The sequence below is a fragment of the Callospermophilus lateralis genome, chromosome 3, assembly GCF_048772815.1.
Source record: "Callospermophilus lateralis isolate mCalLat2 chromosome 3, mCalLat2.hap1, whole genome shotgun sequence".
NCBI lineage: Eukaryota > Metazoa > Chordata > Mammalia > Rodentia > Sciuridae > Callospermophilus > Callospermophilus lateralis.
The window spans coordinates 194,667,957-194,686,562 of record NC_135307.1 but is presented as its reverse complement, the minus strand read 5'-3'; the positions used below and the strand labels follow the sequence as shown (position 1 = coordinate 194,686,562).

Below are 18,606 nucleotides of genomic sequence, written 5' to 3'. Positions count from 1 at the left end.
CATTGCCTAGCATGTGTGACACTCTAGATTCAATCCCCAGTACCACAAAATAATAAATAAAAATTAAAACCTCAAAAAAATCAAGGAGGGCCAGGGGAAGCAGAGTTGAATGGCCTCCTTTTTGGTCTTGTTCACACACTCTTTCAAGAGCATCCAGAATCTCTCCCTGTCTGGCTATTTCTTCTCCCAGCTCAATGCTTGGCGTCCAAAGGCTATAGGAATCGGTCAGTCTGGTCAACATGTACCAAGTACCTCCTCTGCCCCAAGCCTGGGTTCAGCCAAACGATACCTTCCATCCTGAGGCTCAGTGTGGCCATGATGGTACAGTGATGGCACTCTAGCCAGTGTCCGTGGAAAGGGCCATGAGAATACTTCCCAGCTCTCTCCACAAGTGGAGAGAGGAGTGGGCAAGGGAATATGAAAGATTTACCCACAGCAAAGGAGGACAGGCCAGAGCTAGCCCTGGGACAGACAGGAGTCTCAAGTTTTTACCCACTGGCTTCTCAAGGAGGGCTGGATGTGTGTGTGGTGGGTAGAAGGGGACAGCTGTAGTCAGCATGGGGACATGCACGGAAGCCCTGCCTCTGACATTTCAGAGCTAAGCTGGCTTTAAGTCTGTACCTCCTCTGCTCCACTCGGCTTTCATCTCCCCCTGGGTCACGAGCCAGGACCAGGAGCTGGCTCACAGTAGGTCCACAGCTGGGTCTCAGTCTAGGCCTCAGGCCTCAGGCCAGGGCCGCTTCAGATTTGCTCTCAAGTCTGCCCTGGGAAGAAAGGCGGGAGGGTATTGCTCAGCAAATCCTGCACCTGGGCTTAGGAGGCAGTTCCCTTCCCCTCCCCGAGGACTCATTCAAGAGCTGAGTCCCTTCAGCTCCCAGGAAAGAAGCACAGCTGAGGTCCAGGTCTCCTGCCTCCAAATCCCATCTGTTCCTTTCCCTCCCTGACAGAGCATTCTCACCCTATGGATGAACTCTGGGGAACCCCAGACCCCCTAAAATCACATCAAACCTCACGAGAGCAGAGGAGTGGGGTGGATGAAACGTTTGTGGGGGCCGACCACGAACACAGACTTCACACCTGACTCCACCACATTTGGGTAAGACACTCCTCCCCCAGACCTCAGCCTCCTAATCTGTGAAGTGAGGCAGTTCTCATCTCGCACCACAGGGACAAACTGGGCCAACGCAGGGGAGGTGCTCAGAACGTCCCCATCCTTCCACTTCATCCTCTGGCTCATGCCTGCTTCCTGGCTGGGGAGGCTGGTTAATAAAGGTGTCCAAGTGGCTCTGTGGGTGCACAGCATCTAGGTGGCACCGTGCTGGCCTGGGCCTTCGGAGGGAGATATGCAGCCCAGGTTTCATTTCTCAGGTGAAGGGTCCCAAGAGGCTCCCTCTCATGAAGAGCTTGCACAGGGAACAATCTGCTCTGTTTCAGCTGACTTGGGGGTGCAGGGGGGATGCGGAGTCCTGGTTTTAATAACTTTGAGATTTTGGAGGTTCACGGGGGGCCTGCATCTCCAGGTCTGTGGACCGTCCCTCCTGAGAGGTCTCTCGGGATGTCTCCAGCGATGCCTCTGACACCCCGTCAACGCTGCTCAGCAAGTCCTCAAACTCTTGGTGACCGCTGTTGCGGACGGCCGCCTCCAGAGCCTTCTGGCGCCGGTAGAAGTGGGAGAACTTGTTGAAGATGATGGTGATAGGGAGCGCCACCACCAGGATGCCACCAAGGATGCAGCCCGAGGCTGCCAGCTTGCCAGCCACTGTCACGGGCACCACGTCCCCGTAGCCCACAGTGGTCATGCTCACTGTGCCCCACCACCAGCAGGCGGGGATGGTGTCAAAGCCCACGTTCTCCTCCTCAGCTGTGTAGGCCACGCCGGAGAACACAGACACCCCCACGGCCAGGTACAGCAGTAAGATGCCCACCTCGCGGTAGCTGTGCTGCAAAAAAAGGCAGGAACCTGGGTCAGCCAGACGGGCTCTCAGACCCGATATCAGGCAGATGGGGAAACTAGGACCCAGGGAGTGGAAGGGGCAGGTCCAAAGTCACAGAGCAAACCACGATCTTCCAACTACAGCAAGCACGAAGCTCCCCAGGACAGAACACAGGCCCAAAGGCTGTCCATGGCGCCCACAAGGCCAAGCTGTTTCTAACTCAGGGATCTCCGGGGGCAAGGGCCAGTGACAAAAACGCTGTGTTTTCTACATGGCTGTCGAACCAACAGAACCACAGTTTCTGCTTCACAATGCAGAGCTGGTTTCATGAACTTTTGATTCAAAGAACACATTTCTGACATACAAAAACACTCCTGCCCCTCAAGGAAGTTGAGAGGAAAAGTTCCCTAGAGCACCCATGGGTGCCCTACGGCACTGGTTCTTAAACAGGGTGATTTTGTCCCATAAGGGACATCTGGCAATGTCTGGAGACATATTTTGGTTGTCACAATGGGACAGATGTGCCATTGGCCTCAAATGGGTAGAAGCCAGGGCTTAAACCCCTACAGAGCACAAGACAGACCCTCATAACACAAAGAACTAACGTCAAATGTCAGCAGTGCCAGCCCCAAGTCTAGAGCAGGTCTCTCAAACTGAAATATGAGGAGGAACCTTCAGGGTCCTAGTTTAAAAGGCAGAACCCAATTTAGCAGGTCTGCCTTTCCAGCAAGCTCCCAGGTGTTGAGAAAGCTGTTGCTGGCCTGGGCCTCACCTGGAGCAGTAAAGCTCCATCTGGAACATCCTACACCTGGGTCTTGACCCCTAACAGCCAGATCATTACCCTTCAGTGAGTAGCTTCAAGCCCTGATTCTTGGCATGGTGGAGGCAGGGCAGGGCCCAGGGGCAGAATCTTCCCAAGACAGATGCTGAACTCAGGGGGTCTGGCTAACAGAATTCTCTGTACATGGGCAGATTCTGCCCAGGTCACCTGCCAGCACCCAGTATCCTGGCTGCTCTGCCAGGAGAGCATGCAAGAGGCTTCCCTAAGACAAGGGTGGAGGGTGCTTTAGGATTGAGCATGTGGAAGTTGGGCACGGTTGGGTTATTCTCTGGGCTCTGCCACTTACTTACTGAAGAATTCCTGACAAGTCCTGTCACCTTCTAGAGACTCAGTTTCCACATCTGCACAGAACAGATAGCACTTGCCCCTGCTTAAACCCTTCACACGCTTCCTTGGAGATAAAGTAGAAAATCGTGGGCCAAGAGACATGCTTTTCAGAACCTGCTTACCTCATCAACCTCATTTCTTGGCTCCCTGTTCCCTGGGTCCCCTCTCCCAGCATGCACCCTGTTCTCTCACCAAGCCTTGTGCAAGCTGTTCACATTGCCTCCCTCTCCCAGCAAGACTAATTTCATCCCCAGTGCATGAAGATGGGGCTCAATAAAGTGCAACCAGGCTTAAAAAAAACCACCCTTCATTCTTGCATCTTCATTTAAGAAAAACAATAAATAACACTAAAGGACAGCAACTTCCTGAGGAAGCCATACTAAGTACTGAGCCAGTAATGCATGTGAAATTGGCACTGAATGCCGAGTCTGTGCTTGTTTTAGCTCCTGGGCTATTCCTACACTTTCCTACTAAGGGGTGACCTGTGACTCTGTGCCTTCTGATAATGCCAGGAGAAAGGCTCTAACTGAGAACCCAGAAAGCATCCCGCTTTACATATTTTTGTGCTATGTATTATTTGATATTTAGCAGATATATCAAAAGTGACCAGTTTGTAAAAAGCAAAAACATACCTCGGTTTTCTCCTCGGGTATGAAGATAACAGTAAGCCCTTTCTTTCAGGGTCATTGGGAAGGTCAGGCTAGATTGAGCCATACACTTGACGTCTAGCCCTGTGCCTGACCCAAAGGATGGCATCTCGGTTCAGGATGCGCCTGGACATGGCAGGTTTACAAATTCACCTGTTAACCTGACCCTCACCCACACTCACCTGCCCCTTCCCCAACCCGGCCTACCTTGAGCGTGGCGCCCAGGGAGCGCAGTCCAGTGGAGTGGCGTGCCAATTTCAGTACCCGGAAGATGCGCATGAGGCGGAAAACCTGCACCACCTTGCCCAGGTCGCCGAGCTCCTCGCCGCCCCCGCCGCCCCGGCCACCGAGCGCTGCGCCAGCCAGCAGCGTGAGATAGAAGGGCAGCACCGACACGATGTCTATGAGGTTGAGCGGGTGGCAGAAGAAGTTGCGCGTGCTGGGCGCCAGAAGAAGGCGTGACGACACCTCGAAGCTGAACCAGGCGATGCAGAAGTACTCCAGGCGTCGCAACACCGGGTCATCGCGCACTTCTTCCGTGCTGCGGCCAGCAGCCACCGCAGCCACGGCGGCTGCAGCCTCGCGGGCCTGATACTCCGGCAGGCTGTGGATGCACATGGCGGCGATGGAGGCCAACACCACGCCGATGGAGACGCAGCTGAAAAGCTTGCTGGGCAGCGAGTAGCCCGGGTTCTCCATGGTGAGCCAGAGGCGGCGGCGCAGGCGACCGCAGCGCGCCGCGCCATAGCGCGCCAGCTCGCGTTGCACGTCCGAGATCTCGTCGGGGCACGGGTCCACACTGCTCGGCGTATCGCTGTCCTCATCCCAGGCGCGCGGCCGCGCCACGCGCCGCTCCAGGTAGCGCGCGCGGCAGCACGTGGCCAGCGCGCTCTCGCCCAGGCCCCAGTAGTCGGCCTCCTGGCCGAAGGCGAAGACGCACAGCTCGTCGAGCACGTGCAGGCGGCCGGTGCGGTAGAAGTGCAGCAGGCCCAGGAAGAAGCCCGGGTGCCGGTCGAAGTAGAACTCGCGCGCCACCGCGTCGTAGTCGTCGCACAGGCGCCGCGCCTGCTCCTCCGACGCCGCGGCCTGCAGGCGACCCAGCCGCGTGCCCGGGAAGCGCGCCAGGGCGCGCGCGCTCAACAGCCGCCGCACGCCGCCTACGTTCACGCGCAGAGCCTCGTCGCTTCTCCGCCAGGGAACCCCAGTGCCAGGCCCCGAGGACTCGCTCACCATGGCTACAGCGGGTCGCCCTGCAGACACCGGAGGGCGCACTGAGAGATCCCAGGGCCTCCTTTCCAGGAAGACTGGGTTAAAATCCCCTGCTCCCTCCACCAGGCGGGGTGTTGGAGGCCCTATTGAAGAACCTGGTATGCAGTTAGAGATCAGTAGACATCAGATGTCCTCTGGACGCAAGTCAGGCCTGAGTTTGAGTATCCCACACCCTTCTGGCTGCAGGACTTTGGACAGATTACGGACCCTCCCCATTCCCATTTCATTTTCTCCTGTGGAAAATAAATGGGAGCTCTACCTTGAAGGATTATGTCTGGCATGCGCCGAACGCTCACGTAGGATGTCTTCTTTCCCAGGACTAACCAGAGGTCTACAGTGTGATCCTGGATGCACCAGCACTCTGAACCTCGGTTTCCTTCTCCGCAAATAGGAGTAGTAATGCTTGCCACCTAGAATTGTTAGGAAAATCAGTTTAGACCAAGGATTCTCAAAGTGTTCCCTGGATTTGTAGCATCATCGTCATCTGAGATGCAGAGTCTCAGCCCACCCTGGATTTGCTGAATCAGAAACTCTGGGGTAGGGGGTCAGCAGTCTGAGTTCTTAAAAACCCGGGGAGTGATTCCAACACAGGGTTTTAAATTTGAGATCTCCAGTCAGACCATGTAAGGCAGACAGCGTTGAACCTTGGTGCGCTTGTGGGACCTTAGGCAAGTTACATCACTTTTCTGATCCTTCATCAAATAGAGATAAAAATATCCACCTGGAAGTGTGGTTAAAATGATTACCTTGACTTAATGTCTTTTTGGGGTCTGGCTCACAGAAGAGATTTATTAAGTTATCTGCCTCTGTTCCTCTTCTGGAGTCAGCAAAACCACCCTTGATGCACCTGGGGCTTTGAATAAGATGTTTCTTCTCCGGGTCTCAGTTTCATGGGCAATGCCTACCCCCAAGGATGGCTGAAGGGTTAAAGTAGATTATAGCCTTTGGCTTAGTTGATACTCAGGAAGTGGCAGGTCCTTCACTGCCCACTGACTCCTGCCTCTGATGGAATTGATGGCTGGGACTCACCTCCTGACCCTGGTTGTCTCATTTGCATGGTGGGTTCAAACACGCTGGCTTCCTGGGGGTTGAGTATGCATCAAAGCCCGGAGCCTGGGTGTCCTTCACTCCCCCTGGGTTTGGTGTTAGGGAGTTGGGATTCCCCCCTGACCTCTGGCACTTGTGCAATCTCAGGCCAGTCTCTGGGCTTGCTCTCTTATTTCTAGAATGGGGATAATGGCCCTTTGGATGAACTGTTACCAGAGTATGTGTGCAAAGCCCCTGGAACACAGTGGGTGCTCAATGAACATTAATCCCTTGTCCTTCCCTCAGGTCAAACCTGAGTCTGCCACTTACTAGCTCTTGACCTTGAGCAGATCCATTCCCTGCTCTGAGCTTCAGTTTTCCCATCTACAAACTGGAAAATATCATACTTTCCATGGGAAGCTATGAGGATACAATGATGCTAGATGTCGGTGGGCAGTGCAGACCCTGGCAGTAATAGGTGCACAAGAAACCTGTGCTGCAGCTCCACTCTCACCTCTTCCGCCTGGGTTTGGCAAAAGTTCTCATCTACTTTCACCACCAGCTAGATGCAGGGTCAGGGGCAAATCCCTTCATCTGTATGGAATTCACTGTCTTGCTCTATAAAATGGGATAATTAATTCAACAAATATTTCCTGACTAGATCTGCGCATCTTTCTGGTTCAAGACTTTCTGGACACTTACTTGGAACACCTATTACTTGCTGGTCACTTTGCTGAGCTCCACACCCAGTGCTCCCGTGAAATCCCTTCACCAACTCCGACAGGGAGTTCTCAAACCCCATTTTACAGATGAGCAAGCAGGGCCAGCCCGAGTCCCCCTTTGGGCCGTGTCCTAGAGAGTCTGGGGCACCAGGAAGCCTAGGCAGTTCCCAGCGCCCACTTTCCCAGCCCAAGACCTTCCTCGGACCACGCCCCTTCCCAAAGAGGGCCCCTTACCTGCGGCAGCCGCTCTCTGGAGCCTGACGCGACGGTCCCCAAAGGCGCAGAGACTGTGGAGGCGCTGGCGGCGCCCGGGCTGTCAGTGCCCCAGCGGCCCTGCCGCCTCGCCGCCTGGCTGCAGCCGGAGGCCCCGCGGCCCCCTCCTTGCCTGTGTTCCTCCGTCCCCCGCGGCTGAGGCCGCATCGATTGCTGCCGGGGAGGAGGGAGACCGCGGTCGGCCGGAGGCGGTGGTTTCTATTCCTGACTCGGTGGGGGGTGGGGGTGTCTGGAGTCTGGGCCCAACAGCCGGTCATCCCCCCCATCTGGAGTCCGCGAAGGATGGGTCATGTAGGGGATGGAGATCCACCTAGAAAGGGGGTTCGGCCTCGGTCCCAGGACAGGCAGCAACAATGGTTGGATTAATTGAGTGCTTAATATGTGCCAGAAATATTTCAGGTGACTTAGCTCAGCTATTCCTGGCACAAACTTGGCAGGGACAACAGGCTCTCGCCTTCTGCATTTGACAGGTGACGCTGGGCCCTTGCTCGGACTGCAGGGATCTGACTTAAGGAGTTGAGGAAGGCGGCTGCATCTCCCCCAGCCCCAAGCTGTGCCAGAGGGGGCTGCAGTGGTGGCTGCAGGCAGGTGGGCTGTGAGCATCCTTCTGTCCCTGAGGCTCAGTATCCTCACCTGCCCACAGAGTCCTGATCCTGCTTTTGGGGTGGGCTGGTGAGGGTCAGGGGGAAGGGTGGCAAAGAGCTCCCCAAACATCGTGTGATCTTCAAGTATCTATGAGTGGCTTCTGGGTGCCTGGTTGGGGAGAGGGTGCTGAAGAGAGGAACCAAGTTCATGGAAGACTACAAATACTGTCATTAATAACAATGATAATTACCCACACTGGCTGAGCACGTGTTTGGGGCTGAATTCAGGCTTCATCTCATGCAGGCTGCACATGTACCTGTGGGTTAGGTGCTGTTATTTATTCCTGTCTCACAGGGAAGAATTATAAGGTTTGAGAAGCATGATGGCTTGCTCAAGGTCAGACCAGCCCCTGTGTCCCCCATGCCAGCCCTGTCCAATAGATACTAGGTGGACCACCTATGCAACTAAATCTTTATAATAGCAACATTTTTAAGAAGTAAAAAGAAACAGGTGAAATTATTTTAATAGTATATTTTTTTGAACCCAATGTATCTGGAATATTTAATTTTAATATAAAATCATAATTATTAATGAGATATTCATTTTTGTACTAAGTCTTTAAAACCCGGTGAACTGTTTTTTATCACTTTGCAAAAAACTGGCCACAACTTCAGTAGCTTCAAACAATACAGATTTATCATCATCTTATTAGGTCAGGAGTCTGGGCCCAGCTTGGCTGGATTCTCTACTCAGGGTCTTACCAGGCTGAAGCTAAGTGTCAGACAGGGTTGAAGTTTCCATTTGTGTTCAAGCGTCTCTTCCAAGCTCACATATTGGCAGAATTCATTTCATTGTGGTTATAGAACTAAGATCCTCCTTTTTCTCCTAATGGTCTGCCGGCTGTCATCTCAGATCCTAGAGGTGGACCATCCTTGCCACATGGTCCCATAGCTAGTTCACAGCATGGTGCTTGCTGACTTCCTATTCTGTAACCAGACAGAGAAGGTCTCTGGTCTGTTTCATCTCCAGATCACGTCCATTTATCATTCCAGAGGTGATCAGAGTTTTAGATACATGTGTGAGTGATGGAAGTGGGGACAGGGGCTTTGTGGGTCACTGTGCTAACAGGGTATCAATGCCCTTTGTATACCGTGGGTGAGCGGTCCCCCAGACTCCTTCAGTCCCTTGCCAGGGGTGCTGTCTGAACCCATAAAGTTTTGCCTACAGATTAAACTTGATGTGGCAGAAAATACAGTTTGGGGGTGAAGTGGACCTGGATGGGCAGCTTCTTCCACGTCTCCCAGTGATGTGCGCCTGGGATGCCCTTCTGGAACCCCTCACTTGAGTACCAAGTGATTCTAGTGAACAGAACAGGCAAAGGTGGTGGCCTGCCACTTCCACAATAAGGTGGCTTAAGGTGGAGACTTCTGCTGGCTTTGAGAAGCAAGTTGCCAGTTGCCATGCTGGACAGGCAAGGAGGTGAGGGTGACTTCCAGCCGACAGCCAGTGAGAGATGTGATGTTCAGGCCATTAGTCCTCCAGGAACTGAAACTGCCAACAACCTCCTAACCTTGAAAGCAGATTCTGCCTCATCAAGGCTGGGGAGAGAGTCCCACCCTGACCAACACCTTGACTGCAGCCCATGAAGCGGAGAAACTGAGATAATAAATGGGTGGTGTTTTAAGCCCACGACAGGGGATACCTGTTACCCTGTGATAGGTAATAAATCCGTGGGCTTTAATCCTATTCCTGCCACCAAATTCCTGTGTTGCAGGGTCTCCTCTGAGATGCTCATCTTTCTCTTCTGTGAAATGGAAACAACGCTTCCCTCTGAGAATTGCACAGAGGATTAGCACATGCTGTTCCCTTCCCAGAGCAACTGCCCTTTCTTGGCCCAGGGTACTTGACTTAGGAACAGAAATGGATTCATAATGGCTTCACTAGAGAAGAGTCTAATTTTTTGCAGTAGGCCATCTTCTCCCTTAGGAAGCTTCCTCTGGTTTCGGGGCTGAGTTAGGCCCCTCCTGGCCTCTGTAGCCTCCAAGGTTTCTCCAGCCAGGGCTCTGTCTCATCCACTAGTGCTTGAGCTCTGGGAAGGCATGGCCTGCAGCCTGTAGTAGGTGCTCAGCAAACATTTATTGAATGAGGCAGAGAGGAAAGAAAGGTTGGAGTCTGCACAAGGGACCAGGATGTGCAGCTTCCCAGGAGGCTTTCCAAAGGATGGTGGAGAGAGACAGGATTTGGAGCTGAAGGAGTTGAACTTTGGTAGCCAAAGATGGAGCCACATTGCACAGATCAAGACACGGACCTGATGGAACAGGTAGTGTTAGCCAGGAAGCTGAGCAGGCTCTGCATCCTCACAGCCTGTGACTTGCCTCTTCCGGACACTCCCCAGGCAGAACTCAGGGCCCCAGGACAGCCAGGGGGCTCTTCGCAGCCAAGGCTTAGCTAGTTCACCTACAAGAGTCCTGTTGGGGCCCCTGAATTCTCCTCCCCATCACCTTCAGGAAAGAAAGCAAAGCAATAAGTCAGTGTGCCCACAGGCCTGGGTCCCTGCTGTCCAGATTGGAGCCTGCTCATTTCACCTGCTTTGTGATCCCCATTTTTCAGATGTAAAAGCTGGGTTACTAAAGTTGGAGGGACTCTCCAAAGATCTGCTGTAATTAGTATAGTTAATAAGGCTGCAAGGTTTGGGGGCAGACTGTTTGGCTCTGACCTTGACCCAGTCAATCTCTTTGGGCCTCAGTCTTCCTCATACATGAAATGGGAGGAAACAGAACATCCTGCCTGGCAAGGCTGTGAGGATTTAATGAGATGATCAAAGGACGCCTGGTACCTGGTGGGTGCTCTGCAAAAAGGAACTTGGGGCAGTTTAATCCACTTCTCAGCTGGGGGCCTTGGGCAAGTCACTTGTCTCAAAGCTGCAGCTTCTTCAAGGTGGCCATTCACTGGGCACTAATAATTGGTGTCTGCATTAGGCTCTTACTGCAGAGGATCTATCACCGGCAGCCCCTGAACCTCCACAGCTTCCCACCACAAATATTTATCTGTCTCGTGCAAGTTTGAGGCTTGGCTGGGACTGTTCACCTTCAGGCCTGCCCGTGTGTCTCTGATGTCGAGACCCGTGGCTTCTCGGTGAACTCTTCTCATGGCAGAGAGTAGGAGTTCTAAGAAGGCCAGTGCCTCATCTTGAAACTGAGGGGCTGCCATTTCCACCCCATCCCCTTAGACAAACACACTCCTATCAATCCCCAGATCGATGGGACAGGGACGTCCACTTCCCCTCCAGGGGGAGGGAAGGGGCAGTTGTGAGCAAGTGTGTCATCTGCATGTTGTCTGCATCAACTCCCTAAAGTTACTGAGGAGGAAAACAAGGCTCAGAGGGAGGTAGAGAAATATCTGAGGTTGCATGGAATCAGTGACTCCCAGAGAGCTCTCTCTGCTCCTTCCAGACCTCGCCCTGCGTCCATAGAATTAGCATTTGCAGCCTTGAGTCACTAATTCAGGCACTGGAGAAGGACGGTGGCACTGAGGAAGGGCAGTTCTCTCTGCCTTCCAGCAGCACCAACAGAAGCCCAGAGTGGTGGACGCTCACCTGGACTCAACCTCGACTCCACCTCAAGGTCAAGATAACAGGGGAAGAAGACCCAGGGTTCCCAGGGTCACCTCAAGCTGACCAGCCAACTCCTGAGCCCAGCGGGATGCAGAGGAGGCCCAGCAGAGACAGCAGGAGAGTGTGCCTGCCTCTGTCCCTTCCCAAGGCAAGTCCTGGGGAGGAGACAGTCAGAAGCCAACTGTCTGGTTCAGGGATGTTCTTGACATCCCCTCACTGACCTTCTCCCTACAAGAAACCCTCAGCAGGCCCTGACCACAGACCTGCCCCAGGGAAGCCCAGCCCAGGGTTGAGGACAGAGCCACCATAAAGCTGGCGTCCCAGCTGCTCCGGCGACACTCCCCTGAACGTGGGGCAATCCACAATGATCTTAATGAGCACTTGGACGCCACACTGCACAACATGGGCTTGGAGTGAGACCCTGCTGCTCTTTCGATCCTGATTACACCAGGGAGCTGTCTCAGTTCGAGCTCTGCGTCTTTGGCATCTCTTTAACCCTTGCTGATCTCCATTTATTAAAACAGAGACAGGGAGCAGGCTTCCGGTTCAGTCTTGGCGGGTGGCCATATCTAGCTCGAGTTTAATAATCTGACTTATTGGACATGATTTAATTTAATGGACCTGAACTATTTTCATTGTATTTGTTTTCACAGTTACATTCTATTTGTGGCCAGTGATCTTGCGCATCTCATTTATAGCAGTGATATCGGGTTTTCTTTTGAAATCAGTTTAAAGTGGGTCATTTAAAGAAGACATGAGGTCCTCAGTAGAGGCAGCATGTGAGACGTCGCCGTGCTGGTTGGCAGGTGTGGCAAAAATTGGGAAAAGATATATGAACGGACCAACGTTTGGAAAACCCTGCGAGGACTTCATCTGGAGGCTGCAGGTGGGCTCAGGCCTGCCTGAGTTGGGCGTTTTGGTGGAGGAAACAGAACGTACAGAGACGTGAGGATTGGGACTCAGAAGCGAGGAAGCTCAGTGTGGCAGTGGCTGCGGGTGCTAGGGAGACGAAGAGGAGTGCTTGCGAACTTAGGCTGTGGACCTTGGCATCCAGGAGGACAAACCAGAGGCCACGGGTTGCAGGGCGGTGACAGCAGGTCAGTTAATCAGAAGATTGAAACTGCCTCTAGGAGAGATGTTGCTGTGGGTGCCAGCGTCCCCGGGAACCCCACCTGAGTTGCAGAACTGTAGGTCTTCAGCCAGAATCAGCCTGAGGAGAGAGGAAGAAGGGATAACCCGCAATGTCCATTACAGAGCTCTGAGCACTAGGTTCTGTCCCCACATCCGGACCCCACCAGCCCAGCCCTGGTTGCTACTAAGGCAGGACCCCCGCCCCCTGGTCCCCTTCCAAAGGCCAAACTGGAGTTCAGAGCCATTTCAGGATGTGGTCCATGTGAAGTGGCAAGTTCAGGAAGAGAACCCAGGGTCCCCAGTTCCTCTGCTATACTAACAGGGCTCCTCCTGCCCCATCCACTCCCCCAGTTCTGGCCGCAGAGGCCCTGGCTTCTGGGGAGGTCTCCAGTTTAACTTGCTGAACTGGAAGGAAACCTCGGAGCTGGGCTGGCAGAGGGAAGGCCCTGCCTCAGGTCCCCAGGAGCCGCACCTCTGACGGGGTCTCTGCAGTCGCGGCCACAGGCTGTGCGGCAGCACCGCTTCCTGCCCATGCAGTCGGAGTCTTGGCTGCACATGTGCCTGGTGGGGCTGAGGCAGTGCAGCCGGTCCTCGGGGCAGCTCCCCAGCTTCACTGCAACACAGGGGCCGGGTGAGCCTGAGGTGCCCACCTGGGGCTGGGGGTTGGTGCTCAGCAAGGCAGAGGGGCCACTAACCTGAGACCCTAGGGACACACTGGCGGAAGCAAGCTCGGTAGCAGCACTTCTTGGTGGAAGGACACTGGCTGTCACCTGTGCACTGATCGGGCACTGACAGGAGGCAGGGCCCATCATCTGGCGGGCAGCTCCCCCACTTCTCTGTAAGAGAACACCCACATGTTGCAGCTGAAGGCAGCTCAGGTTATGCACCAGGTGCTGACCTGGAAATCACATCTGAACTCGGTGTCCCCTACTCCTTGCCCGTCCTTTGAGAAGTTTATTTATTTATTTTTAATCACTATATTTCTCCCAGGGCTGATTGGAGATCCAGGCAGCATAAACAATAGGGAAAATAAGAAAGTTAAAAGTCTCCACTGTGTCCAATAAAGTTACGGCTAAGCTAGCCTCTCTTCTCCCTGGCCTCATCCTCTACCACTTTTTTTTTTCCCCCGGGGGCTGGGGATAGTACTGGGGATTGAACCAGAGATACTTTACCTCTGAGCCTCATCCCCACCCCTTTTTGTTTTGAGATGGTCTTGCTATGTTGCTGAGGCTGACCTCAAACTTTCAATCCTCCTGCCTCGGCCTCCCAGGTTGCTCTGCCACTCAGTGGCCCCTGATGGGCTCCAGGCTCCTTCTGTCTGCAGAGCTCTTGCTGTGGCTGCACCTTTGCCTGGTGCTGTCCCCCTCCACTCAGTGCACCTGGTCAACTCACTAATCTCTGAAACACTTCGTCCTCAGAAGACCTTGCCTCTCCAGCCCCAGCTGGACTCTGTGCCTCTCGTCAGCTGGAGGCAGTAGGACTTGTCACCTGCCTGCTCTGCTGTGCTCCCTGTGAGCTCTGGCACAGCATTTGGTGCACAACACTAGGGGCTCAGTGACTGTCTGAAAGAAAGGACTTGAAGGGAACCCGGTGTCACGCACATTGGCTGTTGCCAGCCGGCTGCATTGTCACATAGCCAGCACTGGCCACATCTGCACTGCGTGCTTGTGGCTGTGGCAGGTGGGTGGCTTCAGGGTCCAGAGGTATTAAGTGTCTTGGAGGTGCCCCCCCCAGGCGGCTGTGGGATGTTGGGTCCTGGAGGTTACCTAACCCCTCTTCTGGGACATTTCTGGCTATTTCCAGGTTTCACAGAAGGCTGGAGATCAGTACCTTCCTCCACTGGGTAGAGGAAATCAAGGTCTGAAAGGGACAGTGACTGGTCCAGACCCACACAGTCCTGGGCCAGGACTCCTGCGGCCCAGTTCCCTCTGATCTCTGGGACCTGCTCTGGATGCTTTTGAGCCCTAGGGATGGGGCTGGACCCAGGTCTTCAACCCAATCGAGCATCAGAGAAAAGGTTCTGGAGCTCCCACAGCACTGGATTCAAGGCTCTGTCACCTGGGTCACCCTTCCCCCTCTGACCTGCCTGGGTGTTGGCCGCACATAGTAGGTAGCCTCTCACACAGTGAGTGCTCAAAATCAGCTTCATGCCTCCTTAGACTGAGTTCGTTTAAATCGAATTGCTGCCCCCTGCTGGAGAAAGGGTGGCTGAGCCTGGGAAGGAGTCCCTACTCTGATTAGCTTCTCTTGGGGGCGGGCAGGGGGAGAGGGGAACCCAAGGGGCCCTGGAGACTGTCTGAGGTGCCAGGGCTCAGCCTTAACTCACAAGCCCAGGCTGGAGGTGCTCAGGCCAAAGGGAACTCAGAGCAGGAAAGCAGGAGTGGGGAGCGGGCAGGTAGGTCAGGGGACAGAGGCCGCAGAGCTTCTGAGGGGGGCCAGGGTGGGGTGTAGGAACAGACTGATAGGGAGGGGGCTGAGAGCTGGCATCTCAAGTGGGGGTTGGTGCTGACAGCCACCGTATGAGCTGGGCATTAAATTCTGGAGGGCACAAAGACAGGTGGCAGTTCTGGGCGGCCACAGAGGCTCTGCCTTCCCAACCTTCCCGTTCACACATGCTCACTCTGAACAACAACATGATGATGCAGGTGGTCATCCAGATGCGTCCACTATGGGTGCATAGACTCAGCCAGCAGCACACAGGTCAACAGATGTGTTCACACACTCGGGTAGATACACAGCCCAGTGTGCAAGCACTTAGATTTATATATACAATTCGCCATAGGCTTAGCCATCTGGGATTGTGGATACTCAACTTTTTTTTGATCTACAGAAATAGCAAATTATGTGGTTCAACCTAACACATGCACACACACATTCAGACATGCACAAGATAGTTTAATATTAATACACACACATATATAAATGCAGGCAGTCACACATGTACTTTTGAAATGGGACATACACAGAGTCAGATTTACAAACATACCATCACATATATGTCTACACACATGAATATATATAAAGACTCATAATGCACAGTTATGCATGTAAATATACAGCACATGCATGTATGCGAGCACAGTGACATATACACCCACAGACATCTATTCACGATCACACGTATGGAACTATAGGCCCAGATGTTCCCAGCACCACATAACCACTAAAAACACTTAACTAGGCATTTACTGTCCACTGGGGAGAGCGCCCAGCTTTTGGATCAGAGACATCCAGACAGTTGAGTGAGGGCCAGGGACTCCCCTAAGCAGAGGCAGCCAGTCTTCCACAGATGTCAAGCTGAGGTTCCCCTCCCTGACCCCTGCCACCTTCCCTGAAGTCCACTGAGAGTGGGGCAGAGGTCTCCTGGAGAGGAGCCAGGGAAGGACGAGATGCGGTGAACTGGGGAGACATGCGCATCACACATGGCCACGCCCAGAGGCCCGGAGCTGGCCTGGGCTCTGCTGGTGCCAGCTCCCACTCTTAGCAGCTTGGTGAGGTATCAGGACATGTCCTCCTGGTACCCCCAGCCCCTCCTCCAAATCACCCAGTTATGCTGCTCCTACTGTGTACCTGACCCTCTTTAAGGCACCATGTGCTCCTGAGAGAGAGGCACAAGCCCGTTTCACAGGAGTCAGCAGGTGAGCCTTTCTGACTTCCACGAACTCACTCAGATGTCACCTTTGATACAAAGAGTCTTGGACCTTGGGCAAGCGGTTTCCCACTGTGCTTTGGTTTCCTCATCTGCAAAATGGGAATCAATATAGTGCCACCTCACACACTGCAGAGGAGGTGTGTGGTGACGGCCATGAACCACAGTGGACGGACTGGCCTTGGCCCACCAGCCTCCTTCCTTCCTCGACCCAAGGACTCTGAGCACCCTCCTCCCCACATCAGCTCCCTCTCCTGGCAGGGACCTGTGCCTCCAAGGAAGGCATAATCTAGGCTAAAGAGAGCAGAGTGGATGCAGGCAATTGTTCCCAGAGCCCCTGCAGGAGGGGACCTGTCCTCATTACTGACCCCTTTCCCCAAGGCAGGGCCAGGGCTGCCCAGGTGAATGTAGGTCACCTATATTCCACTAGAAGGGAGCAGTGCCTCACCCAGATCAGGAGGCACCAGTCCAGCCGCTCCAGCACCCTCACCTCCCTCCCCTGTCAACAGGCAGCCCCAGCCCCAGCCTCATCTGGGGGTGCCAGTGGGCATGGGAGGTGCAGGAGGGAGAAGAGAGGCAGCGACAGAGCTTCCTCCCAACATATCCCAGATCCCACAAGCCACGTTCCCTATTTAACTCTCAAGCCCTTCTACAAATGGAGCTGGGAGGGGGTGCAGAAAAGACTTGCGGAGTGGCAGACTTGGAAGGTTCCCTCCCCAAAGAGGTACCCAAGCTCAGACACACACGATGCAGTTGTTCTACAGTGAACACGCGCGGACTTGGGCGTGCTGTGGTACATCCTCAGATGCGTAGATGGCACCAACAAGCACCAAGAAACCAGCCGAGATACACAGACACGCGCCAAAACTGCACAAATGGAAACACAGCCTCCCAGAACCACTAAGCAGGGTGTAGACACACACACACACACACACACACACACACACACACACACACACCGCATCGCCTGCCCTCCCCAAAACCAAGCCTTACTCTCCCAGAGGGGCAGAAACCACCCAGGACCTAGAGAATAGGGATCTAACCACCTCACCTCCCTTCTTCCAGCCAGAGGCAGCAGGCAGCTGAATCCCCAGAGCCAGGAGAGTCACCAGCAGGAAGCCCCAGAGCCCCATGTTTCTGCTGCTGGCATCCAATAAGGTCAGGGCCCAGTGGCTCCCAAATTAGCACCTGCAACCCCGGGAGGCCAAAGCAGCTGAGTCAAGGGAGGATGATGTCACATGGGGGTGGATGATGTCACATGGGTCTCCCTCACCCTGGCTCCACCCTCTGCCCAGGGCCCAGGGCCAGGGGTGCTTGTGCAAGAACTAAAGGCAGGGTGGCCCGGATCCTACGGGTGGGGGGACCTGGACCCAGTCCTGCCTGTATCCCTGACTTGGCTGTGGTCATGGCAAGTCTCGGGATCCCTCTCTGAGCTGCAGCTGATCCTACCTGTGTTGTGAAATAAAAGGGAAATGGCGATGGAAGCAATGTTGAGAGAATGGACTTGGGAGGCAGCGGAACTTATGCAGGTCTCAAGCTGCCACCTGGAGCTGTGAGAGCTGGTCACCTCCACCCTGTGACCTCAGACATCTGGAGTATATATTGGGAAAGACCAGGTGATAACATTGTGCCCAGAGACTCAAGATGCACAGCAAAAGATCCAGACTCTTGCTTGATGGACATTGTTACCAAGTATATACATCCTTTTGTTACCTTCTTTGGTCATGGAGCCCCCCTTGTTTCTTAGCATTTAATAGAAGTTTTCTACAAAGGGGCTTCACCACTTTGTAACACAGGAGCACGGCCTGCCCATTCCGTCCCCAACTCCCTGCCTTCCTCAGAACATTGACGTCAGCTCTCTGAACCTGTGCCTCTGACGAACAGCTCTCAACTCAGGTCTGCCGACTTGCAATTCCTAAGACCCCAAATAAAGTTGTTTTTACTTTTACAGTTTCTGAATTTGGCCGAGAGTATTCAAGGTGAAGCGTGAGTCAGGCCCCCACTTTCCTGGCTCTCCACAGTCTGAGTTCCAGCAACGTCTTGGGCAGGGACAGAAGTTAGTTCTGCCTGGCCCGGGGGCTTTGCTCATTCTGGATTCCTAGGAAGGGAGACAGCATTAGGGTTGGGGTCGGAGCTTCCTGCCAGAGAAGCTGGCCCAGGCTGGCAGGTGAAGGAGGCCAGCCTCAGTCTCCCCTTTTGGGTCCCTGTGGGGAGAGAGGCCACCCCACCTTTGTGAGATCACTTGCAGCGATGTCTGGTAGAACTGCCCTCTGCCTGGGCTGGCGTGGCAGAGGGGACAGATGAAGCAAGGCTTCATTTTGGCTGTAGTCATAGGCCAGAGCAGATGTCATTTCACTCAGGAACCCCAGCCTAGTTTTCATCAGGGTGAAATCTCGGTCCATGTAGCCCCTGAGAACGGCTCCTGCATTTGGTGGAAGAGAAGAGGCTGAGGTTGGCATCCCACAGGACCCCAAACAGAAACTCCATTGACTAGTGGATCCACCAGCTCCGTGGGAGCTCAGATCCCTCCTCCCGGCCCTCCCATGTGAAAGATGAGGAAACTGCGAGCCAGAGACGAGAAAGAACTGC

General features: G+C 54.0%; 2 protein-coding genes across 2 annotated transcripts; both read right to left on the bottom strand.

The window, feature by feature from the left end:
* Positions 1-1,472: 1,472 nt before the first annotated feature.
* Kcns1 (potassium voltage-gated channel modifier subfamily S member 1) lies at positions 1,473-4,982 on the bottom strand. The gene is made up of 2 exons (XM_076849224.2): positions 3,957-4,982; positions 1,473-1,940 (listed from the first exon to the last, which is right to left on the bottom strand). Exons 1-2 carry the CDS (start codon positions 4,980-4,982, stop codon positions 1,473-1,475), a joined length of 1,494 nt encoding a protein of 497 aa, XP_076705339.1.
* Positions 4,983-12,442: 7,460 nt separating this feature from the next.
* LOC143394941 (WAP four-disulfide core domain protein 5-like) lies at positions 12,443-17,150 on the bottom strand. The gene is made up of 4 exons (XM_076849505.1): positions 17,069-17,150; positions 13,064-13,204; positions 12,841-12,981; positions 12,443-12,447 (listed from the first exon to the last, which is right to left on the bottom strand). The coding sequence occupies exons 1-4, from the start codon at positions 17,148-17,150 to the stop codon at positions 12,443-12,445; spliced, it is 369 nt and encodes a 122-aa protein (XP_076705620.1).
* Positions 17,151-18,606: the final 1,456 nt, after the last annotated feature.

Coding starts and splice junctions, on each gene's coding strand:
- Kcns1 (XM_076849224.2), bottom strand. CDS start 4,982: ATGGTGAGCGAGTCCTCGGGGCCTGGCACTGGGGTTCCCTGGCGGAGA. Junction 1,941..3,956: donor CCCTGGGCGCCACGCTCAAG/GTAGGCCGGGTT, acceptor CTTTTTTTGCAG/CACAGCTACCGCGAGGTGGG.
- LOC143394941 (XM_076849505.1), bottom strand. CDS start 17,150: ATGGGGCTCTGGGGCTTCCTGCTGGTGACTCTCCTGGCTCTGGGGATT. Junction 13,205..17,068: donor CTCTGGCTGGAAGAAGGGAG/GTGAGGTGGTTA, acceptor GTTCTCTTACAG/AGAAGTGGGGGAGCTGCCCG. Junction 12,982..13,063: donor GTGTGTCCCTAGGGTCTCAG/GTTAGTGGCCCC, acceptor CCTGTGTTGCAG/TGAAGCTGGGGAGCTGCCCC.